Source organism: Manacus candei, unplaced genomic scaffold (genome assembly GCF_025592945.1).
Source record: "Manacus candei isolate 608988 ecotype Guabito, Panama unplaced genomic scaffold, ASM2559294v1 h1tg000065l, whole genome shotgun sequence".
Classification (NCBI taxonomy): domain Eukaryota; kingdom Metazoa; phylum Chordata; class Aves; order Passeriformes; family Pipridae; genus Manacus; species Manacus candei.
This window is the reverse complement of record NW_026138113.1, coordinates 1,026,455-1,050,937: the sequence shown is the minus strand read 5'-3', so window position 1 is coordinate 1,050,937 and position 24,483 is coordinate 1,026,455. Positions and strand designations below refer to the sequence as shown.

The window sequence follows — 24,483 nt, the reverse complement described above, 5'->3', positions numbered from 1 at the left end:
ATGCAGAAGGCAAAGGTATAAATGACCAGAGAGCTGCCAGAAATTATCAGGAAAGGAAATCACGTTTTTAGGATAAAAGACACCCAGATCTTCCCTCCCACTGCTTCCATTTCTCTGTTTCCAGCACTTGAAACACATCTGGAGAGGGAGAATCTGGACAGGCCTTGCCTGTGCCTGGCAATCCCAGCGACAGCAGTTTTCTGTGTGGAAGAGATGAGGAAAATTCCCTACTTTGATAAATTTAGCAGCTGGAAAGGAGGAAAAACCCATCACCTGGCTGTAGATAAACGAAGGATCGACAGAGAGGCGGGTTAACAGCTTCTCCTGCTGCATTCCTGAGGGCCAAACAGGGAGAGCTCTCCTGAACAGCAATGGATTTAAAAGCCCACACTTATATTCCAATTAAAATTTGCATTAATATTCCCCTCCCTCCACACCAGGAGTCTGAAAGCAGAATAAAATGCAGAGATCCCCAAAGCTGGGCATGGCATTCAGTGATCCATGAATGGAATAACCAGCTCCACTCTGCTGCTTTCAAAAGAACTGTGTGAAGTCTTGAACAAAAGGGGAAGTATTTATTTCTGTGAGGTCTCCTTGGAATCAGGCAGCTGGGAATGCTGTTATGAGTTAATGTATGAAAACCAGGGTACAGATTCATCTTGTGCTTTGTAAGGACGGCGCTCCCAGGAATGCCCTGGACTCTAAAGGACAGCATTCATATTTTAATCAAGGAGCAACCACGGACTCAGGACTCCAGAAATTTTTTTTTTTACCCCACAACGCACCGAAATTCCTTCTAACTCAATCAGAAACACAAAAAAACCTCTGGAAAGCACATGTTTAACAAAATCGCCTGCCAGAATGGGCACAATGAACGAAAATTCCAATATTTTTTAAAGCAACTAAACTTGTCAAAGCACCATTAAGAGTAAAAAACACCCCAAATATGATTCTTCAATAAAGAGGGAGAAGGGTCTCTCCAGTGAGGCTCCATGAGCTTCCCAAGCATGTGGCCAGGTCGGATGTACAGGAATAGGGTCTGAAGGACACACCATCTACTCTCTTCAGTTGAGAAGCCCCACCAGTGACCCCACCTAACTCCAGTGCTTTCCTGCCTGTATCCAGGATATTCCCACAATTTAGTCCAGCTGTGCAGGTCCAATTTTGGAATGGAGAGCCAGCCAGGTGCTCTGGACCAGCAACTTCCTTTTGCACTCCCACTATTCAGACTGAATTTCAGACCAGGAGCCCACAGGAGGGTTTTTACTGCTGGAATCACTTTGTGCTGTTTTCATCTGCCTGTAAGAGGGAAATTGGTATTAAGCTGCATTAAACAACTGCTGCACTGCAGTTTCCCACCTGAAGACAAACATGGATAAAGATGGTATTTTCCCTAATTTCCACAGCAATTAAACCCCATTTTTGATTTTTTTGAATAGCTGTATTTGTTCAGGGCTGTGAAACAGGACTGCACATTCCTGAACACATTCCTGAACCATGTGTTAGGTGTTTTCCAGAAAACCCAGCACCTTCTATTCCTCTTCCACACATCCAGATGCTGCTAGATCCCAACAAACAGCTCAGGCTCAGGGGTCTCCAACACACACCTGAAGATCTGAGCACCACAGCTACTCCACAGCATCAAATCTAAACTGATGAGGCAGCTCATGGACACCTAATCCCTGGCTCAGGGAGTTGCTGGCAGCATCATTCCCAAGTCCTCTGGGAGCTGAGGTGGAACAGTTTCTTAAAGCACTGGAGCCCTTTCATATCCAAAGGTAACAAAGCTCTTTTGGGATGTCTATGACAATAATTGGCACAAAGCTTTGGGACAGCACACGGACCAGGGCTCGGTCCACGGAGTGGTCTTACCTCCAGGGAAAAGGGTGTTCCTGGCACACCTGGGACACAGCTAACATGGATATTCCTGTCACAGGAGGAAGGAACTGCAATCTGGGAGCCACATAGCTCTGGAACACGAGCACAGGTCTCTCCCTGCAGGACTCTGCCCACTTCCTACTTACATCAATTTCTCCATCATCAATTTCTCCATCATCTTCTTCTTTTTTCTTCTCCTTGAGGGAATCCTGACCATCCTTTTCATCATCACTTTTGCCACTGGATTTTTTCTCATCTTCAGCTGCATCATCTCCTTTCTCCTCTTCCTCATCATCCTCCCCAGCAGCTTTCTCCCCATCCTCCTCCGCAGCAGTGGCAGTGGGTTCCTCGGGCACTTCCTCATCATAGTCCAGCTCATGCTCGTCCAGCTCCCGGGTGACCGAGGACGCTTCATCTCCAAGGTCATTTGTCCTGTCTTCCTCCTCTCCTTTCCGGGGCCGGGGGCTCTTCGGCTCCACACTCTGTTCGTTGGTGTCGGACTCCTGAGACTTGGCCTCGCTCAACCGATCCTCCTCATCCGAATGGTTCTCCTCCTCCCTGCGGCTCAGTCCCCTGCCTGGATCCTCCTCCTCGCCCAGGACACTGCCTTGTCCCCCCTCTCCATCGAGTTCCCGGTCTGAGCCACTCTCCTTTAGGACTTCCTCATCGGAAAGCTGCTGGTCCTCTTCCTCAGGAGAGCAGGGGTTTCGCTCAGGGCTGCCGGAAACGTCCATCAGTACCCGAAGGTCTGCAGGGGGAGAAAACAACTCTGGTTATGGGGAAAGACTGGGAAATCAAGGAAGGCTCACCTTGAAGGACTTGTACTCCTGTGTTTTACCTCCTAAAGAAGGAAAAGGTTGTTTGAATTCCTGAAAAGCCAGGCTGGATGGGGCCCTAGCACAGGTTGCCCAGAGAAGCTGTGGCTGTCCCATCCCTAGAAGAATTCCAGGCCAGGTTGGATGGGTTTGGAGTAACCTGGGATAGTGGAAGGTGTCCTTGCCCACGGCAGGGGGTGGAAACAGATAAGCTTTAAGGTCCCTTTCGTTCTGTGATTCCATGAATTTATGAACATGGTTTCTCATAGCATCTTCATGAAGGAAACACAGTTTAAATTGCACAAAGAACTGAATCCAGTACTATCCCAGTGTGGACTGTGCTACCCTTCACATACAACCATGGAGCTTGGGGTTGGGATTTCACAGAATGGGACTGGAAGGGACCTTTAAGCTCATCTGGTTCCACCCCTTGCCATGGGCAGGGACATCTTCCACTAGACCAGTATCTAACTATGCTCTACTCAAGCCCTCGAAGCTGCACAGATATCAATCAACTGATAAACACAGGGATGATCTCCATATCAACAAGGCCCACAGAAGCAGAAAAGTCTCATTTTGAGCTTCCTACTGGCTCCTCTTGTTTCTCTGCAAACCTGAAATTGGTTCTTGCTCACAAGTTTTGACTTCCTGACAAATTCAAAGCCAAATTAAAGGCATCAGTTCCCTCCTGGTGCCAGAGGCTCGAGCAGTTCAACAGGACGTATTTGAAGCAAATTATACCCTTAGTGAGCACACAAAGCTTGATGTCGAGTTCATAAATCCTCAGACAAATTGTTATTGGCTTCCAGAGCGAGTTTAGAGCAGAGATTTTAATTGCCCAAGTGCCTGAGAAGTTACTTTGTGTGAACATGAAGGTCAGCCCAGAGAGGCCACCAGAAATATCAAAGCTGTCAGGGGCACATGGAATCAGGAAATTTGTTCTCTGATTTCTTGCAAATAAGCAGCACCAAAACAAAAAAGCATTTAAGTGAAGCAAATGCCTTTTTGTGTTTGACATCAAGACCTTCAGAGGGATAGGGGGAAACAAATATGTTCTGCTCACTAGGTCAAGGATGAGGATAAAATATTCACCTCCACAGCAGTCATTAAAGCTCTTATAAAAACCCAGAGCATCCATCAGTTGCAATAATTTCCTATTAATTTCCATCAGCAGAAATGATAAGAAACACAATAAATGATGGCCTAAGAGAAAAGGTTTCACAAAATCCAGGCAGTGGGGTTTTTTGAGTTGTACTTCCCTGGATTCACAGCAAGTTTCCATTTGACAACAGGATTTACAACCTCCCTGGTGCCTCTCTCTGCATTTAAATTTCCTCCATCACCTCTTATTCCAAATTATTTTAGGGAGAGCTCAGCCAGTCTCCAGAGGTTGTTGCTCCAAGTAGCAGGAAAAGATTCTCTAAAACCAACGAGCCAAATTCTGGCTTCAATCTGTACCTGCCCCAAAGCAAAGCCAAGATTTTTAAAGGTAAAATCAGCAGCAGGAAAAAAAGTGGGAGGTGGGAATTCAAAGGAAAACTGCCTGACTAGTGATGGAACGGGACAGCAAGTTTAATTCCAGTTTTAAGCGCATGTCCCAAGTGCTGCCTCAGAATAATCTGCAAATCACATCTTATTGCAAATCTTTGAAGTCCTGAAAGGTTTTTTTTGAGGAGTTTTTTTAATCTGCAGATCACAATTTACTCCAAATCTCTGTAACCCTGGAAAGTTTTTCTGAGGTGGTTTTTCAATCTGCAAGTCAAAATTTATCTCAAATTTCTGAAATCATGAAAGGTTTTTCTGAGGTGTTTTTTTAATCTGGAAATCAAAATTTATCTCAAATCTCTGGAATCCCGAACCGTTGTTTTTGAGTTTTTCTGGGGGGAAATTGTTTGGGTTTTTTGTTCCTTTGTGACTCCCTTATTGCTTTCTGCTTCTCCTTTAGTTACACATAAAGACAAATATCACAAAACCCCACGAAAAATGACTACGTGGAAGTATTTTAAATCAAGCAACACTGACTTAAGTGGCAGAGCAGAAACTCCCAGACTTCACCCCTCATCATAAACTTGGATTTTCTTGTGCCTTAAAACCAAACCAGTTTCTTCCTGTCTTCAAAACCAGTTATAAAAGCAAAAAATTAACTTCTAACCTACAGATAAGATCATCTGACTTGTAGCTTAGGCAAGAACCAGGGATTTAATACTACTTCCCAAGAGCAGCCTTTTATCTTTTAAAATCTTTAAAATTCAGGCAAAGCTGCCTCTGGTTCCAGCTGCACAACCCTTTCTGGTACAAAACTGGCTTCATTTGCTCAAAGTGTTTCAAGTATTCCTTTCCTGCATGTTTGAAGCTGCCTGGATCAGCACAGGGCACTGGGAATTTCATCCAGGCTCACAAAACCCTCATATTTCCAGGTTTTGGAGCACATGCAAAATAAGGTGCATTTTCAGCCCAAAAAGCGTCTTTTCCTGTCTCTGGAATCACTTGTACAAGGCTCAGTGAGCTGAAAGCCTCTTCAAAGCAGGTCACACATTCTCAGGGAAGAAACTGAGGATTTGGCAGCTAAAATTCCCCACCATCCTCCCTGGTGGGAGCCAGATGGCACTTGCTGTTCCCACAGGTAGAGTAAGACTGTCCCTCCAGCTGTTCCCTCTGGATTCTTGTGCCCCCAGTCAGTCTCTGTGTCCCTGCCAGCGCTGGGTTCCAAAATATAAAGTGGAGAAATCCCCTAAACAAGAGACCTGGGGCTTCATCCTCTTGTTTTTGAGTCAGGAAAGAGAAGCTTTTAATTACACAACTAAAGAGACAGAGTTGAAGTTCCAGAGTCTGAGCTCTGGAATATTTCAAATTAGGGAATGAAGTATTAATTGCTCCTTAATTAATCAGTGTTTCATGGCTTGCACAAGGTGGAACAGAGATGCTCCTTCTACTGCCCATCCTCACCTGCAAGGACCCAGATGTACCATGGAAATGTCCGATCTCTTCTCACTAAAGTCTCACAGTTTTACTGGAAATATTTAAAACTACAGATTTAAATTCATCTACTTCAGTTCCTTCATAACACTTTTTTTTCCAAAGTTTAATGATATCCAAGATTTTTTAAGTTAAAGCACAGCACTGAGTTTAAGAAGCCTTTGACATGGCTCTAAAGGTAGTGAGAGAAAAGCCCTTTGCCACTTAAGTTGCTTTTTAAAACTCCACTTCAATATTGAAAGTTAATCCCAGGATACATTTTAAATAACATTCTTAACCTTTCACTTCTGTCAGTTGATTTGTCCAAGGCCAAAAGCAGGGGAGTCAGAGCTAGAATTCTGAGCAACTCTTTTTGCAAGATCAGGCCCAACTCCTTCACTCCTGTCAATTAAACAGCTCCAAAAGGTGCAAAATTAAAAGGAAGAAATTCCAACGGGTTTTGGACCTGTACTTTGGACACTAAGGCACTGCAGGTTTGGAATGGATGATCCTGGGGGTCTTTTCCTTCTGGATTTGTGGCTCTCAAGGCTGCCTGGTGCTGGCAGGAGGCTCAAATCTTGCTCCTTATTGCTCTGTGCTGTTCTGGTTTCAGTTAAATCTCATTAAAAGTTTGAGCAGCTTCTCCAATTAAGCCAAATTTAAGCTTTTTGTACTAACTGACCTGCTGCTGCAGGTGCTAAACTGGGAGCAGGTGAACTGGAACCAGTATGGTAGGGATGGTAGCACCTAAAGGATAAAGCTGTGAGTTGTGAGGGATTTGGAACAGTCACCAAGGAAAAAATACTCCTGGTAAGCATTATTTCCATTCATTAAATTCCTCCCTCCATGGCTGAGCCTTTATATAGTGAATAAAAAGCTTTTCCCATAATTTTTTACCCAATACACCTTGGATATAATACAGGAACTGATGGTTCCAACAGCTCTGGTGGAGCAGGAAGGCACCGAGTACCTATAAAAACATGGAGCTTGACAGAGCCACCAGTTGCAGCCTTAATTCCTGCAAATTTTCAGGAATATGGCAAGAACCAAGTGCATTCCCAACTTCTGTCTCTTCCAGCAGTGGCCTCACAGCCCTGGGGGGGGGTCACAGGATGGATGGAAAGGAAAGAAGTGAGGAAGCTCTTTGCTTCAGGCTGAAATCTTTGGGATAAAAGGATAAAACCACCTTCCTAACAGTGAAATAGTTGATGCAAAATGGAAATGTTCCTGTCAATCAGATCCATGGAATCCAGAGGTTAAAGCAGAGCAGAATTTCTGGAGCAGGGTCTAAGTCCAGCTGGGAACAACGAGGGAGGTGAGGAGAGTGAATGGGAATGTGCTGACAGGACAGGCGAGGAAAGAAAGGCAGTACAAAAGATTTAGGGAAAAAAGACCTGGGAAAACTGAGGCGAAGCAGAAACGAAGGGCAGGAACCACCACGGGGAAAAATATGGAAGAGCAGTGACAACAGGAGGAGAAGGGAATGAAGTGCCTCAGGATCCAGGAACAGAGCAACATGAAACACTTCCCTAGAACAAGAGCAAAGCCAGTCCTGCCTTGATGGAAACTTGGGTCTTTAACAGGGTTAATTAACCAAAACACGCATTTCTCTGCTATCCTGAGGGAGCTCCAACTTAGAGGATGCACAGGAAACTCAGCAGCTACCAGGGAAGTTTTTAATGCAGAAAACTGAGCTGCCTTTTAGTATTAACTTCAGAGAACTGTTGGTGGGAGCTGAGTTTTACAGAAGAGCTGGAGAGCTCCAGTGTGGAATGTTACCTGTGGCTTTGTGTCAGGCAAACTCGGAAACACGAAGGGAAAAGCAGCTGGAGTTTGTTTTCACAGCGTAACTGATTTTCCTATTGCTCCTTCCTGCATCAAATGCTTATTTTGAGTTATCAGTGCCTCAGGGAAAGAGAAAGCCAGCATGGTTATACCTGTGTCCTGCAGGATTTGGGGATAATCCCACCGAAAAGGCTAACTGTACTCAGACACAGGATCAGCAGTTTGGCCAAGAGTTGTCCAGGTTAGACTGGGACCCTTTTCCTGAGTGCAGGCAAACCTTTGGAAGGCCAGGGGAAAGAATTCCCACCTTGGAGGTGCTGCTCTTGCTACAACTCTGGGAAGAGACAACGCACCTCAGAACTGACCCCATGGGTGATGGAGCCCCAAAATAACTTTAGAACTGACCCCATGGGTGATGGACCCCCAAAATAACCTCAGGACTGACCCCTCAGGTGAGGGACCCCCAAACCCACCTCAGAACAGACCCCAACCCCCCAAACCCATCTCAGAACTGCTCCTCACTTGCAGCTGGTGCTGTTGTGGGTTCCCCACTTTGTCTCCCCAACCCAGCCCCCCCTCACCTCACAGGGTCTCCTGCCAGGCCGGGGGTCCTTCTACTGTGCCCCCCAGGCCGGGGCTGCTGGAGCTTTCCCTGTTCCCACCTGCCTGGGGAGATAGAACAGTCAGAGCCATCTGGACCCTTGGGGTCTGACCCCCCACCAGGAGTCACCCACCCCCCTCCCCAGGCCCCCCCGGGGCTCTGCCACAACACCCATCCTAAACCACGGCTCCCCTCAAAGCGGGGGGCGCCCCTTCCCATTCACCATCCCAAAGGAACGAGAGGGATCCACTGGTCACCCCTCCCCCCTAAATTCCCTCCGGACTCCCCCCGCCCCTCCCAGACCCCCTTTCTCCAGGGGCGCCCCCCTACCCCGGTCCCCTTCCGTGGCGGCCCCCTCTCACCCCTCCGCCCCGCCGGGGCCGCCCCCGCCCCGCGCCCCCCCCGCGGTGTCCAGGCCCGCCCCCCCGTAACCGGCGCTAGGCCGCGGCGGCGCGGGCGAGGTCTCACCGGCGGGCGGGGTCCGGGGGGTCCGTGTGCGGAGCGGGGCCTGGCGGGGGCGGCGCGGGGGCGACGGGGCCGGCGGGGCACGGGGGGCGGCGCGGGGCGGGCGGCGGAGCGGCCTCTACTCGCGGCGGCGCAGGGCGGCCATGGCGTGACGTCATCCGTGCGCGACGGGCCCGGCGCCGGTTGGGGGGGGAAGGCGGGAGGGGAAGGGGGGCAGGCGCGCGCGCGCGACTTTAGGGGGGCCGCGCCTTAAAGGGGCCGCGCCCGGCAAGGTCGGGGGCGGACGCAGGGGGCGCGCACGGACGTGCGGGGGCGCGCACGCGGGCTCTCGGAGGGGCAGAGATGTGCGTAAGCGCGCGCAGGGAGCGAGGGGCAGAGGCGGCTATTCAGGTGCTCGCGAGCGCGCACACGTGCTCAGAGGAGGGATGCACACATGTGGCTGTACAGGCGTGCAGGCATGCGCGCACACGCACACACGTGCACACACGTGTGCGCGGACGTTCGTGGGTGCACACATGCACTTGGAGGGGCGTAGATGGTTATGGGTGCACACACGGGGTGTGCGTGGGTGCGCACTCGTGCACGCGGGGAGGGGGCACACGCGTGTGCACGGGCGTGCAGGAGGTGCACATACATGTGCACAGCTGTGCATGGGCACACAAGCACGCGGAGGGACAGAAAGGTGCCTGGGTGCCCAGACGTGCACACACGTACATGTACAGATGTACATGGGTGCAAACACGCATGTTCACATAGGGAGAGAGGCACACGCGTGTGCACAGACGTGTGTGGGTGCACGTCCACGTGCAGGCGTGTGTGTGCAAACGTTCATGGGCACACACGTGTGCACATGGAGGGGCAGAGAGTTTCATGGGTGCACGCACACGTGCACACAGGGGGGGCACACGCGGCTGTATGGATGTTCGTGGGTGCACGCACCCCCACATCTGTGCACACACCCCTGCACATCTGGAGGGGATGCACATGGGTAGAACACGGGTGTACCTGGGGACAGGCATGTGCAGGGACATGTATGAACATGGATGCACACGCACTGTGCCCACGTGAACGTGTGTACTGGGAGGGAGCTCACTGGGGACACCGGGAGGGGCTCGGTGGGGGCCCTGGGAGGAGGCTCACAGGGGCACCAGTTCAGATTCCTCCTCACCGCCCACCACCCCAGCAGTGACACATTGGCCCCTGAGGGCGCCCAGAGGGGATTGGCTGAGGCAGGAGGGGAGTGGCCGGGTGGGAGGAGTGTCTGTGACAGGTATATAAGGTGAGGTGGCAGGGATGGGGGTGGTCCGGGAAGAGAGGTGTTGGTGTGTGCTGCAGGTGAGGGATGGGGATGGGGATGGGGATGGGGATGGGGATGGGGATGGGGATGGGGATGGGGATGGGGATGGGGATGGGGATGGGGATGGGGATGGGGATGGGGATGGGGATGGGGATGGGGATGGGGATGGGGATGGGGATGGGGATGGGGATGGGGATGGGGATGGGGATGGACGGGGACAATCCAGGTCCATTGGATCTCCTTATGAGGGCCCTGGCTGGAGCCCCCCAGCAGGCTCCTGGCTGGATACATCTCTCGATCCGCAGGGTTGGGAGTGCTCCCAGGGGTGTCTCTGACTCCCAATGCCCTGGCTGTCCCTGCTGAAGACCCTGGGGTGTAAACACATACCAGTGCTGGTGTCTCACCTTTGCTCCAGTGCTGACTCAGGGCCCCATGTGTCCCTTTGCGCAACAGCTGTGCTGGCAGGGGACTCTGGCCGGGCGGGCACCGCCGGCCAAAGGGCAGGAACAGCCCCTGTAAAGGCAGCGGGACCAGAGCTAAGCACAGGAAGTGCCGCTAGGAAGCTCTTCTGGAGCAGAGAGGAGTGAGAGGTGTTGGTGGGAAGAGGTCTCCTGGAGTGGACAGGACCACCCTTGCCCAGGGCTGAATTCTTCCTCCCCACAGGCTGCTCCGTGCTCCTGGCAAAGATGGATTATGCCAAATCCCTGAGCCAGCGCCTGGCTGCCCCCGTCTCCAGGTAAGTGCTATGGAGCCACTGTTCCCAGGACTGGGGACACTGGAGCCCTCCCTGCTTTGGCACCCCTTTACTCCCCAAGTGATGTACTGCTCCCCACTGAGTCCTGGGGTGCCAGGAGACAGTGGTGGGACTCAGGACACCCCAATCCCTGTATCCCTCCCCAGATGTGTCTCAGCAAGTGCCTCCATGACCCAGCAGCTCCTGGCAAGCCCAGCCCCACGGCCCCGGCCTTTCCGTGTGTGCAACTGGGACCGGAGCCTGCGCAAAGGTATCATGGCCCCGAGCCTTGCTGAGCTGGTCAAGCAGGTGAGCTGGGGGTCTGTCTGTCCAGGGTCTGTCTGTCCCAGGTGGGAGGTGGGCTGGCTGCCCCTAGCCCTGCTCACTCCCAGGCCCCCTGCAGGCTCAGAGTGCCCTGGCCATGCCGGGTCCCATCTCGCTGGTGCTGGATGAGGATGGAACTGTGGTGGAGACTGAGTCGTTCTTCCGGACGCTGGAGGAGGGCACGGTGCTGATGGCCCTGAGCAAGGGGCAGAGCTGGGATGCCCCCAAGGTGAGTGGACCTGGGAGGGAGAGCAGGAGGCTAGTTTGTTTGCTGGGATCAGGTGGGATGCTGGGTGAGGTGGGACTGGCAGGGTGGGGTGCCACTGGGTGTGACCTGCTCTCCCCAGACTCCTGGCCCCCAGCTGAGTCTGTCTATTCCATGCTGTAATTGGTGGGGAGATGGGACTGGGAGGGTGGTGTAACACTGGGTGACCATGGCCCTGATCTCCCCAGACTCCTGGCTACCAGCTGGGCCTGTCTCGCAAGCCCCCTCGGAAGATCGATGTTGCCTGTGTCACCTTTGACTTGTACAAGACCCACCCGAGGGACCCAGGCTGCCTCAACGTCAAAGCCACCCTCTATGGCACCTACAGCGTGTCCTACGACCTGCAGTGCTACGGTGCCCGGCGCCTCATGAAGTGAGTGCTGTGGGGCTGGGATGGCTCTGGGAGTGGGGACACTGCCCACCCTGCTCCGTGGAATGCCAGGAGGGACGCTCACCCCCTTTCTCCCTGCCCAGGGAAGCTCTGCGCTGGACACTGTTCACCATGCAGGCCACGGGCCATGCCCTGCTTGGCACCTCCTGCTACATGCAGCAGCTCCTGGATGCCACCGAGGAGCAGAAGGAAGAGGAGAATAGCCTGGCACTGCCCAACCTCCTGCCCCGCAGCCTCCCAGCCCTGCCCTCCAGCCTCTCAGCCCTGCCCCGCAGGAAGATGCTGCAGTGAGGGCTGGGTGTCCTGTCCCCCATCCTCTGTACCCCCCAGTCGTTGGGGATCCCACACCCTGCTAGGTCAATGCCTGAGGCGGTGCCCACCACAATGTCTCCTTGCATTCTGCTGACTGAGCGGGACCAGATCTGCTCTGGAATAGCTGCTGCTCTGTAAATATATTTATTTAAATAAAGTTTTCCTGAATTCAGCTGCATCTTGTGTCATCTTTGCGGGAGGGGGGGGATACACAAGACACTCAGCCCCTTGCACTACTTGGCACTCAGGGGTGCTGCTGTAAGAGCATGTGAGGAGGGGAACTGTTGCAAGCACTTCCCAAGGGAGCTGCTGTCTTTGCCCTTCTCCCTGGCACCCAGAGACTGGCTCCCACCTCCTGGCACAGAGCCGAGACCCCTCTAGCATTGCAGACAACCACGAGAAGGGGATGGGGCAAACCCCAAACCCACTGGCCTGTGGCAGCTGGCACCAAGCCTGTTCTTGCTCCATTTGAAGGGATGAAAGGTGTCCCTGTTCCTTCAAGCTGTCCAGGATTGGCACAGAGGGACACTGCCCCTGTCCTGGAGGGGGTGTTCCAGTCTCTTGGGTCCTCAGCCCCCTTGGCAGCCCTGTGCAGGGAAAGCTGCTGTAACCCACCAGCTTTGCACAACCCCAGGCACTGGTGCTGCCCTGGCCACGTCCATGGGGATCACAACCGCCCAGCAGCTCCAGGGATACCAACTGGGAAACAAACAGAGCTGGGGGCACTGGGTTCCATCGACCTGGCTCTTGGGGATTGTCCCTGAGAGGGGATAGGGAGCCCAGAGAGGTCCCTAAAGCACAATCCCTGCCAGACAGGGCAGGATGAGGGTGAACAACCCACTGCCTGCCTGTGCTTACTGGGAGCTGTGGGGAAGTGAGAAGCCGTGCTCTGGGGGTCCTTAGGGACATTGTGCCCCCTGACACACTGCAGGGAACTCATGACCTGGGCCACACTCACCTGGGCATCCACCGCAGGGGTCTGGAGCTCTACTGCAGGAACTGCTGGTGTGGGAGGAGACCTGAGCCCCACCTGTGGCTGTGGGAGCTTAATTAGCCTGATAATTAATGAGCCATCAGCCTGCAGCCAGCACCAGCTGCACCTAGTCTGGGGGTGGCTGCATTGCCCCACGGCATAGATGTGTGACCCCCCTGGGGTGATGTAGGTGCCACCAAGGGGTGCCAAGGACAGTGTGGGGACATCATGCCCTGCCCTGCTATTGCCACTGTCCCCATTCCCTGTCCCCACAGGGTGACAGTGGCCACGCCAGCCCCCACAGTGTCCCCCACCCTCACACAAGTGTTTATTAGACATATTTATTTCTGTACACACTTATACACACGGTTCCCAGGGCAGCTCCATCCTCACCCCCAGTGCTGTCTCTGTGCAGGGTCCGCTCTGCAGTGGGGGCATCTCCATGTTTTCCAGGGTCTGGACATGCCATACCCCCCATCTCAACCCTGTAGTGTCTACCTGGGGGCAAAGCCTCCCCACAGCCCCCAGGGCAAGGCTGTGCACTTTCCCCCTGCCTCAGTCTCGGGGCAGAGGTGGGGGCTGACCCCCCTCAGCACCACGCTCCCCACCACAGGGTCCTCAGACCCCTCAGCCGGGGTGAAGTTTGGGGCTCCAGATGCTGAAGCTGCCCCAGAAGAGCCTCCTGGGGGTCCTCTCTCCGCCATCAACCCCTGCAAGGGAGGCACCGGTCCCCTGTCCCCCAGCCCCTGCAGCCCCCCGAGCAATGGTGGGGGGCATGGGGGGGGTTACTTGACGTGCTCGGCTGCGTGGGAGGAGCAGTAATATTTCTTGTGTGCGATGAAGGTGGAGAGGCTGCTGAACTTGATGTTGCAGAGGCGACAGTACCTGTGGTTGCCGTTGGGCACAGGGCCAGGCACAGCCTTGGCCGGGGGGGTCTGCACCCCCCTGTCCGTGTAGGCGGGGGGCGTGGGGGGCTTGCGGGCAGCTTCCCGCAGTGCCTCGGGGGCTCCGGGCGAGGGGGGGGGCCGGGGGGACACAGGGGGCCGAGGGCTGCCACCGCCATCCTGGCCCTCCTTGGCACTGCAGCTGTCCCGGCGGAGGCGGGGGGCAGGCGGGCGAGGGGGGGACGTCGTGGGCAGAGGGGGTTCTGGTGTCCTGCTGGCACCAGGGGCCAGGGCGTCGGGGACCCCCTGCCCGGCCAACGCCGGCTTGGCCACGAAGAGCCCGTGGGCGTTACGGAAGTGCTCAAGGAGGTCGCCCTTGATGGCCCCGTTGAGGGGACAGTAGGGACAGGCAGCAAGAGGTCCCTTCGCCCCCGGGGGTGGCAGGGGACTCTTGGGGTGACGCTGCAGTGAGTCCACCCCGGCATAGGGGATGCTGGGGCTGCCCGTCGGGGCTGCCCTCACCTGCACACCTTCAGGGTCCCCCTCATTGGGGATGCCGGGGCTGTGCCGCCCCTTGAGTGGGGCGGGCATGGCCCCCTTCATCTTCTGGAGGTGCTCGAGGGTGCGAGGCTGCAGCGGGGTGGCCGGGCACTGGTACTTCTTGTGTACCAGATAGGTGTTGAGGCTGTTGAAGCTGATGCGGCACGCAGTGCACTCGTGGTAGTCAGCCAAGGGCAGCAGCGGTGCCGAAGCCGGTGCCGGTTCACTCTGCCACCGTGGCTTCTTGCTCAGGTCAATGGGACCCTCGGCATCGGGGCTGGCGTGAGGCGAGGGAGCAGCACCGGCTGGGTCGGGGGCCGGCGGTGGGTCGGGGGCCGGTGGGGGCTCGGCAGGTCGGTGAGCGGCCCCGTGGATCTCGTAGAGCTTGCGGCGCTTGCGGGTGCGCAGGGGCTGCGGCAGGAAGGGCACTTTGGGGGCGGCGGGGCGGCGCAGGGGGGGGTCATGGCGGGAGGCACAGTAGAAGCGCTTGTGCACCACATAGGTCTCGTGGCGGCTGAAGCGGATGTTACAGGCCTCACACAACGTCTTGCTGGGGTCTTCGTCCCCCTCGTCCCCCGCCGAGCTGCCGGGGCTCTGGCTGTCCTCGCTGCATCGCCCAGATCCCCCCTCTGCCTCGGGGGACCCTGCTTTGCCACTCCCCTCTTCTGCCTTCACCTCTGGCACAGTGGTCAGTGGTGTGGCATCGCGGCCGGTGTCCCCATCCCCTGCTGGTGTCCCCTGCCCGTTGCCCACCGGAGGGGACAGCAGTGTCCCCGGGGCAGGAGGACCCTTGGGTGCCCCAGGGGGTGCTTTGAGCTTGCGTGTCCCGGGGGGGCTGTCCTCGGCCAGGTGCCGGCTGGAGCAGTATAGGCGCTTGTGCACGTAGTAGTTGTTGATGTTGTTGAAAGTGATCTCGCACTCAAAGCAAGTGGCACCCTTGGGCACCGGCGTGCCTGTGTAGATGGTGGGTGGCACCGTGCCCCCGTGGCCCTGCTTCAGCCGGTTGTGCACCAGCTCTGACATCTTCGCCAGGATTTCCGATGCCTGCGGCACCACTGCGGCTTCGTGGCCGAACACGTACTGGGGGAGGAAGACGGTGCCGCCGGCTGTGCCTGTCCCTGGCTCACTGGGCACTGGGCTGGAGCCCGGCGTGGGGCTGGTGAGCTCTGACTTGACCTTGCCCGAGGGCAGGCTGCGGGGGGACGAGGTCCGGGAGCCCGCGTCGGGGCTGCCGGCCCCCTCCCCGCTTTTCAGTGCCTCCACCTCGCTCACTGGGCTGCTGGCAGGCTCCTCCTTGATGCGGATAGTCTCGCTGGAGGTGGAGGAGGAGGAAGAGGAGGATGATGCTGATGAAGGCCCTTCCCCATTCTGTGGCTGGGCTGGTGGTGAGAGCTTGCCAGCCCTGGCATCAGGGGGCGAGGAAGGTGGTGCTGGGGGCAGTGTGGCGTCAGGGCCAGGTGGGGGGCCGGGTGGGGGGCCAGGCAGCACCATGTGCTGGGGCAGCGCCGGCAGCCCCTCGGGCAGGAACGCTGGCAGGCTGCACTTCCGCAGGGACGCGTTGTTCGGCTGGCTCAGCCCTGCCAGGGGACAGAGGCACCAGTGTCACTGACATCCCAGCACAGGGATGCTGCCCTGACCTCTGTTACCCATACCCCTGGCACAGGGATGCTGCTCCATCCCCTATTACTGACACCCCCTGCACAGAGATGCTGCTCCGTCCCTGATTCCCAGCACCCTGGCATAGGGATCCTGCCCCATTTCCCATTCCCAATATTTCTCACGCAGAGACGCTGCTCCTTTCCCAACATCCCAGCATAGGGATGCTGCCCTGCCCCTATTACCAACACCCCTAGTACAGGGATGCTCACCCTGTTCCCCATTCCCAACACAGGGACACTGCCCCATTCCCACCTCCCTCTCTGCCATCAGAGCCTGTTGGGTACAAGGCCTCAGTGCCAATGCCATCCCAAGTGCCCTGTGGCCGCAGCCCCAGCACTCACCAGGAGCGACGGGTTTGGCAGCAGGAAGGGCTGATCCAGGGGAGAACACCTCGCCCTTGGAGCCCGGCTGGCAGATCATGTGGTTGGTGACCAGGTGGCTGTACAGGATGTCCCTCGTGGTGGAGATGAAGCCGCAGCTGTGGCAAACACCTGTTGGGAACACGGCATGGGCTGAGCGGGTACCTGGCAGGGCAGGAAGAGCCAGTACCCATCCCCAGGCTGTGCCAGAAGGGACAGGGGTCTTCCCATGGGAACACTCACCATTCAGGGTGTCCGTGTGCACCTTCAGGTGCCGCTCACAGTTGGCTTTGGTAGTGAAGGCGGACAGGCAGATCAGGCAGACGAATGGTCGCTCTCCTGCGGGACACACGAACGCTCAGGAAGGGCGATGGGGACCACAGGGACACCCCACAGGGCCAAATCCCTCCATCTTTACAGGGCTGAGATGGTGGAAGACGTAAAAGTGAGCTGCCCCAAACCAGTGACCCAAATGGGGAGAACCTCATCAAACTGGTCACCGTGCTGCCGCCCCACAGCCTCCCTGCCCCTCCACCCAGACGAGAGGTGCTGTGCCGTGCCATGCCATGCCATACCGCTGTGGCTCCGCATGTGGATCTCCAGGGAACTGGCACTGGGGCAGCTCTTCTTGCACTGGGGGAAGGGGCAGACACGCTCATTGGGATACGTCTCCTTGGGCTTCTCATCCATGGCTGGTGAGCCAGCGCTGGCGCTCTGTCGGCTGGCACAGTAGTACATCAGGTGGGCTTGGAGGTTGCGCTCGCTCCGGTACCAGATCCCGCAGTCCTTGCACGGGAACACGTCCTCTGCAAAAGGGAAGGGACAAGGGACATGCATCACTTGTATTATGGGTTTGGGAGCCCTGGCAGGGCCATGTCCCTTCCACATGTCCCCAAGACTCACTGTTGACCACGGCAGTGGCCAGGATGGCGGCCATGCCGGCCTGCTGTGGCAGCAGCTGGATGTCCGAGTGCAGCGCCGCCGGATACGGGGATTCGCTGGGCTCCGCCTTCACCCCGTGGTTGGGGACAGCCGGTGGCTCTGCCACCACGAAGGCGCTCACACGCTCGTTCTCCCGCAGCGCACGTGTGGTCCGGCACCACAGAGCTTCATCTGGAATGGGGGGACAGCGGTCAGCGTGGATCCCTGGACCCCGTCCTGCTGCCCGCATGGCTCTGGGACACCCTGTCCCCTCTGTCCCGCCCTGTCCCCGCTGTCCCGGCAGTGCCCGGTGTTTCCTCCCAGCCACGGCCTGGAGATGGCAGTGTCTGTCCGTGTCTGAGCCCTGCACGGCCGTGCCTGTCCCGAGCCGCAGCTCTGGCTTCTGCCAATCCCTGCACATATCCATGTGCCCATTCCCGTGCCAATCCCTGAGTTCACCCTTACACCCATACCTGTGCCCATCTTTACAACCATCTCTGCACTCATCCCTGTGCCAATCCTTGTGCCCATCCTGTGTCCAGCCTTACATCCATCCTTGCACCCACTCCTATGTCTATCCCTGTTTCTATCCCTGTGCCCATCCCTGCGTCCATCCTTATACTCATCCTTGTACCCACCCCTATGTCTCTCCCTGTTTCCATCCCTGTGCCCATCCCTGCATCCATCCTTACACCATTCTTGCACTCATCCCTATATCCATCCCTTAGTCTACCCTTACACCCATGCCTGTGCTATCCTTGTACCCATCTTTATACCCATCCTTACACCTGTGCCATCCCTGCACCCATCCCTGCTGAGACTCTCCCCAGCCCTCTTGGCATCAGACAGCCAGAGAGGCTGGGACAGGGACAAGCCCGGGGACAAGCCCAGGGACAACCAGCAGGAGGACACGGAGAGCAGACACTGGGACTGGGGGCATGGATGGGGACACTTTCCCTCTGAACCCCCACAGACAGTGGTACTGACCCTTCCTGTAGATGACGGCGTTGGCATCGGGCTCTCCGGGCACGAGGGGCAGGCGGGACAGCCAGCAGCTCTCGTCCCCCAGCACAAGCGTCACGGGTGGGCTCTGCCAGGGCAGGGACAGGGGGTCAGCACCGCTCCTCACAACATGACAGGGTCACAGTGAGGGGCTGCCAGGGGGGTCACAGCGCTCCCTGAAACGGGCCAGGGTCACGGTGAGGGGGTGCCAGGCTGGGGTCAGGGGGAGGCGCTGACGGGGCTGGTCACAGCACTCCCCAAAACAGGCCGAGGTCACGCTGAGGGGCTGCCAGGGGTGGCCACAGCACTCCCTGCTCAGTCCCTGCCCAGCTCTGCCTCCCTGCATTCTAATGAATATTAATGAGCATAAGGGGGGGGAAATTAATCTCTCTGATCCTCCGATGGCTGCTGCAGTAACGATATGAAATCTAATTATCCATCCCAATATTTCCAACCCCTCCAACTCAGCCTGACAGTGGCAGCCGGTTGGGGCCTTATCACTGCCAGGAGCCGAGTGCCAGCAGTGTGATAAACCCCCTCAACACACGTGTGAGGCGCTTGCACATGTGTGTGAGGCGCTTGCACATGCATGTGCATGGCCCACAGTGCTGGGAGGAACCCACCTGGCCCATGGGGGCTGGAGACATTGGGATGGGCACATGGGACACAGGGATGGGTGCTGTGGGCTGAGCACCCTTGGGGACCGTAGTGGAGGAGGGAGGGGATGGTCCCTTTGGAGTTTTGCTCTGTGCATGGGGGAAGCTGTGGGTATCCCCTGATGGAGGGAGGTCCATGCAGTGCCCAGGAGTCCTGCAGCACCCCGAGGTGCTCCCAGCACCCCAAGGGAGCTCTCAGCACCCCAAAGTGCTCCCAGCACCCCAGGGTGCCCACCCCAGCTCCCCTCAGCGGCCCCAGCCCCTGCGTCAAGCCTTTCCTTGTTCTCCCTGGAACAAAGAGGTCGGTGTCTCCGCTCCACACCGGCTGATAACCATCAGAAACCCTATCTGCTCCGCATCCGCCGGGATGGCGCATGGGCACGGCCCTGTGCCCTCACTGCACCCCGGGCTGGGTGGCTGGGGGGGACATGGGGCAGGGATGGAGTTGGGGGACAGCCCCGGGGGGGCTCCACAATTCCTTGGCACCCCCAGGCTGGCTCTCAGTGGGTTTCCACGCCCTCCTGAGCACTGATGTTTTGGGGGACCCCTGTGGGACCAGCTGGCGGCAGGCAGGGATCTTCCTCCTCCTCCTCTTCCTCCTTCTCCTTTTCCTCCATTAGCAAAGCCATAGGCACACACGATGCCACAGATGCATTAAAGCGATCCAGTGTTCCCAGCTCCCACTAAAAGCCCAGGGTGGGATAATCTCCCACACGGAGATGAGGAGCAGAGCCGGGCAGGATTTGGGGGGGACCCCCTGCACGCCCACCCCGCCGCCAGCAACAAAGACGAAGGGACCTGAGGGCGACAGCCCGTATCAGGGATGGGGCTGCGATTCCTTCCTCCCTTCCCTGAGCAGAGATAGGGAGGGAGGCGAGTGGCAGAGGAGAGCAGGGCTGGGAATCATCAGCCGGGCTCGATAAGGGAGCTGCTGAAATGGGAGCAAAAATATTTAGACAATAAATGAAGTATCAGAAAAAAGCCGCGCATATCTTTGAGAAATCAATCATCCTGTACCGGGTGTCTGGACACACGGCGCCAACCGGGAGATAGGGAGCCAAACTGGGCAGATAAGGGTTAATCAAGGATTTAATTCAGCAAAGATAAACGGGCCTGAGCTAAAAAAAAAGAAAAGGAAAAGAAAAGAAGAGCGAGGGAGAGAGGAGGAGGAGGAGGAAGAGGTGGGGATGGAGCCAGGCCTCGAGGATCCTGGGCTCGAGTTGCCTGTGTGTGGCTCGGGGGGGACGTGGAGGGAAGGCTGTGGCCGGGATATGAGGATCCAGAGCCTGAAACACACCCATGTGCACATTCACAGACACCCCCCCCCTCCTCTGCTGCTCACCCCAGTGATGACACCAACAGCCACTAACAGCCACCAGCCCCTTGGTGCCTGCCACCTTGGTGGCCCCTTTCCTGCCCCTTCACCACTGCTGCTGGTGCTTTCCAGGCACAATCAGAGTCCCCACGGAGCAAATTTGGGTGGGAAATACAGATCCCATGACTATCCACAAATAATCAAACAACCTGTAGCTATGTAGAGGGGACAGCCAGCACCCTGACCTGCTGCCCATGGGAACACTCTCACCTCAGTGTATGGGAGGGAAACCTCCTGGGCACCCAAACCAGGAGATTCTCAGGGAGGAGCCCGGGTAGGGAAAATCCATCCCAAATGGACTGCTATTCCCAAACAATTTGTTTGTTTGGGACTTCCCCTGCCACCATCCCCATGGGGGTGGCTTCTTACCGTGTCCCCATGCCCTGGTGATGCCGGCTCGCTGTGGATGCTGCCCTGGAAGGGTCCCCAGGAGAAGCCTTCGGGAAGACTCCTGCAGGTTCGGACTCGTCTCTCCCCATCCTGCACCTCCAGATCCAGCTCATCTGCAGGGAAACAGGCACAGCATCAGCATGACACCCCCCAAAACTCTCCAACCTGCAGCACCCCCAGATCCCCGGGGAGGAGGGCATCCAGTTGGGGCCAAGAGCTGCTGGTGGGTGTCCCAGAGCTGCGTGTCTGTGGTGGGTGGTGGGACCCATCCGCTTGCCGGGGGGTCCCGGCACGGCACGGGGGGTCCGGGCAGGGCCGGCGGTGGAGCGGAAGGAGCATTTCCCATCCCCGCACCCAAAGTCGCAGCAGCTTCAGGGCTTAATGGCTTTGATTATCTGATAAGCCTCTGGTTTAATGGGTTAGATAACATGTTAATATGCTATGAAGGCTGTTCTAAAATGTTTTAACTGTGCCTTTGTCTTTGGGAGCGCAGATAAGATGGCAGGTAACCAATATCCAGATGGATGAGCGCTGGCTGCCCCTCGCTGCGTCTGCTGTGCCCCAAAAACAAGCTGCTGCCTGAGGACAGCGCGACAAACCCAACCCAGGGCACCCATCTGTGGCTGGGAATGCTTCTACCACCCCAGGAAAGCAGTGGAGTCCCCCCATTGCCACACCAGGACAAAGAGCCCCCCTAAAGCCCCAGGGGCACCGAGGTGGAGGCAGCCTGTGCCCGAGTCCCATGGGTGGGGAGGAGGCTGCTCTTTCTGAAGGCAAAATTGCTTTCAGAGCCGAGAGCACAGGGAGGATAAAGCGATCCCATGGCTGCGGAGATTGAAATCTGATGTGTTTATTAGCAGGGCTGACATCTGGATCCTCCCGGTGCTGGGGTGAGGTGAGGTGAGTGACTGGAAGTGCTGGGTGGTGATACCTGTGATCACCCAGCTCCCATTGTAACCCCTGGGTCCCCTCCATACACCCAACTGGGTCACTGGGGACACAGCTCCGAGTGCATCCCAGGGGAGCAGCCAGTGCCTGTTGGCAAAACCCATTGCCCCCCAGGAGGTCTGTGAAGGTGTTGAAGGTCCCCCAGGGGTTTGGGGTCACCAGGCTGGTCCCTGTGCTTGGCATGTGCACCCTCCACCTCTGTGCTGCAGCCTCCAGCACGCGCTGGTGAAGGGAGGGATGGGCTCTGCCATGGCCCCTCTGCCCTGCTGGGGCATTCCCAATGCCTGTCTTCCCATTCCCACAGTCCTCAATCTGGGAGCCCTCAGAGCTGGCCTGGAGCCAGAAAAGCTCCAGAAGCCACCCTGGTTGTGGGGATCTCAGCTCTTCTAGTTGGGATTTCATCCCTGCAAAATAGTTTCGAGAGTGAGCATGGCACTGGTTCTGCCTGCCCTGCATTCCCAGCATCCTCCCACCCTGCACCGCTGGCATCCCCCTGGCCCAAATTCCCAGCATCCTCCCACTCTGTATCCCCAGCATCCCCCCTCCCCATTCTCCCATCAGCTCCATCTCAGGATAGGGAGGAGGGATGAGGCCTTTGAGGAGCTGATGGGATTTATTCCCTGGCACAAACCGACCCTGAGGAAGGGCAGCAGCAGCCCCTCATCCGGCTGATCATCCCCACAAAGGATCTGGGGTTAGGCAGGGAGCAGTGACCATCACAGTGTCCTCAGGGCTGAGCAGGGCAGTCAGACCGTCATGTGGTGCATGTTGCTCCACATTTCCACTGCTCTCCCATCTGACTCCTGATGTGCTGGTGTTGGACTCACTCCAGCCTCAGCATCCCCATGCTTCCCATCCTCCTCCCTCATCCCAGCTCTGAGGAGGTGACAGCAAAGGCCCAAGCCCCCAGGAGAGCCCCAAGAGTGGTGGCTCCCCCCTGGCTTTGTCACCCCGAGTATCCCGGCTGCTTTTGGGGAACGGAGCCCAACCGCCATCTCCCCCTGTCCGTGCCCCCCCTTTTTGCCCCCCCTTCCCCCCGTCTCACTGGTAATCAGCGGCGTTTGGGTCAGGAGACCATGTCTCCGAGATAAGAGCATTCGCCTGACACTTCCCATGTCAGAGCACTTCATCTTCTGTGTATCAATCCCCAGCAGAGAAAACACGCAGGCGCTGATAAAGAGAAAACCGTTCCAGACAGGGGGACAAAAATAGTGCTGCCAGAGCCAGCCCCGCTCCCACCAGCACCCCACGGCCACAACACTGGCCAGTGCCTCGAGCCACCCAAAAATGGGGTGCTGGAACCCCAGCCAGTGCCTCAATCCACCCAAAAATGGGGTGGTGGAACCCCAGCCAGCGATGCTGAACCCAGCCAGTGGTGCTCAGGGGTTCTTCATTCAGGTGGGTGTCCCTGTGCCCAACCACAGCCCCTGTGGTACCTGATGCACCCAGGAGGCAGCTGCTGCCCCTTCTCAGGGTCTGTTTGTGCCAGGGAATAAATCCCATCCGCTCCTCAAATGCCTCATCCTTCCTCCTCCTCCTTATCCCGAGGTGGAGCTGATGGGGGCATGGGTAAGGGGACACTGGGAACGCAGGGTGGGAGGATACTGGGAATGTGGGGCAGGGGGCATGCCAGGGATGCAGGGCAGGCAGAGCCAGTGCCATACTCACACTCACATTGACACAGCACCAAAAAAGAGGAGGGAAAAGGTGATTTTTCAAACTAAGCACACAGCATTGTTGTGTGAGAACAGGGAAAATGATGCTGAGAGGGACTGGGAGGCCTGGATATACTGTGTGTCCACACTGTCCACACTTGGGACAAGGCCCAAAGCCAGTGGGCTGTGTCCTCACATGGGAACCACCAGGCAGCAGGAAGCAATCCCACCCTTCTGCTCCCTGGATTCAGCCACATCCCCCTACCTGCATGCTGGGAGGTTAAGAAGAGCCAGTGCCAGCCTGGGGGGTTGTCCTGGAGAGTATGGGAGCAAAGTCCATGGGCTCCAGCTCTCTGTGGGATCCCCCAGCACGTGAACACCCCCCAGGTATCTCACCTGGCTGTCGGTCCCAGGCAGGCGGTGCCCGGTTATCACTGGAGGAGGGTTTATCTCCCAGATCATTAACCAAATTGGGCAGGGACCTGCCTGTTTGCTTTAGGCTGAAAAGAAAAGCAGCAGGAAGGAAAGAAGGAAGGAAGGAAGGGGGGAAAAGCCCCCGGTGAGCCAGGTGCACCTGCCTGGTGTGACACAGACCCCGGTGCTCCAATTGCTGCCTAAACACTGGGTGCGGGGCTGCTCCCTGCCCCTGGGGCTGCCTGGCTGTGCCTCAGCTTATCTCCCCATCAGAGATTCCAAAGGAATAGGCTGAGCTTGGCCAGGGAGCAAAGATTAATCCTGTCATCACACCACGGCCATGCACCTGCGATCAATGGCTGAGCATGGCTGGCACTCACGTCCCTGTGGATCTTGAGGATTCTGGGTGGGCACATGGGAGGAAGGAAGCTGTGAGGCATCACCCTGACATAGGGTGTGATGGAGATGAATGGCAAGAGCCCCTAAGCAAGGTGACCCACAGCTTTCCTATGGCCAGGGAAATAAATTGCAGTCCCGGGAGCAGCACAGAGCCAGGCCAGCTCCTGCAGCCACCCACGTTTGCTCCTGGATGCTCTGGAGATGCAGCCACATCCAAGCACCCAGATTTACTTTCCTTGCAGGAGCAAGGCCTAGACAAACCCACTCATGCCATGCCATGCCATCCCAATCAGTTCCTGCATCCTTTGTCCCAGCTGCATCCACGTGATTTGAATCACATCTGAACAAACTGCTCTGCCCCTCATTGGAATCTGGACTCGGAGGTCCCCGCAAGTGTTTGCAGCTGCCTGGATACTATCAGGATAAATACTGCTATGGGGGCGTCACGGGATCACATCCCAGTATCAGCCATGTTGCTCTGATTAAA

At 56.7% G+C, this 24,483-nt stretch overlaps 3 protein-coding genes across 11 annotated transcripts in view; 1 reads left to right on the top strand and 2 right to left on the bottom strand.

The window, feature by feature from the left end:
* ZC3H18 (zinc finger CCCH-type containing 18) overlaps window positions 1–8,629 on the bottom strand; it is a 46,708-nt gene extending 38,079 nt beyond the window's left edge. For 7 of the 9 annotated variants that reach the window (XM_051805715.1, XM_051805718.1, XM_051805722.1 and 4 more), the window contains exons 1-3: window positions 8,503–8,629; window positions 8,015–8,099; window positions 2,025–2,626 (exon numbers count right to left, since the gene is read on the bottom strand). In XM_051805715.1, the coding sequence (XP_051661675.1) occupies window positions 2,025–2,612 (588 nt within the window). In that variant the 5' untranslated portion in view covers window positions 2,613–2,626; window positions 8,015–8,099; window positions 8,503–8,629. The remainder of the gene's footprint in view (window positions 1–2,024; window positions 2,627–8,014; window positions 8,100–8,502) is intronic. The other 2 variants (XM_051805716.1, XM_051805717.1) reach the window with 2 other exon arrangements.
* Window positions 8,630–9,808: 1,179 nt separating this feature from the next.
* CIDEC (cell death inducing DFFA like effector c) lies at window positions 9,809–11,993 on the top strand. The gene is made up of 6 exons (XM_051805755.1): window positions 9,809–9,834; window positions 10,460–10,532; window positions 10,697–10,838; window positions 10,933–11,082; window positions 11,307–11,491; window positions 11,593–11,993. Exons 2-6 carry the CDS (start codon window positions 10,483–10,485, stop codon window positions 11,798–11,800), a joined length of 735 nt encoding a protein of 244 aa, XP_051661715.1. The 5' UTR covers window positions 9,809–9,834; window positions 10,460–10,482; the 3' UTR covers window positions 11,801–11,993.
* Window positions 11,994–13,110: 1,117 nt separating this feature from the next.
* Window positions 13,111–24,483, bottom strand: part of ZFPM1 (zinc finger protein, FOG family member 1) — a 36,430-nt gene continuing 25,057 nt past the window's right edge. Inside the window, exons 4-10 of the mRNA XM_051805713.1 lie at window positions 20,560–20,693; window positions 18,145–18,247; window positions 17,140–17,349; window positions 16,812–17,042; window positions 16,480–16,575; window positions 16,219–16,368; window positions 13,111–15,795 (exon numbers count right to left, since the gene is read on the bottom strand). Coding sequence (XP_051661673.1) covers window positions 13,580–15,795; window positions 16,219–16,368; window positions 16,480–16,575; window positions 16,812–17,042; window positions 17,140–17,349; window positions 18,145–18,247; window positions 20,560–20,693 — 3,140 coding nt within the window. The 3' untranslated portion in view covers window positions 13,111–13,579. The remainder of the gene's footprint in view (window positions 15,796–16,218; window positions 16,369–16,479; window positions 16,576–16,811; window positions 17,043–17,139; window positions 17,350–18,144; window positions 18,248–20,559; window positions 20,694–24,483) is intronic.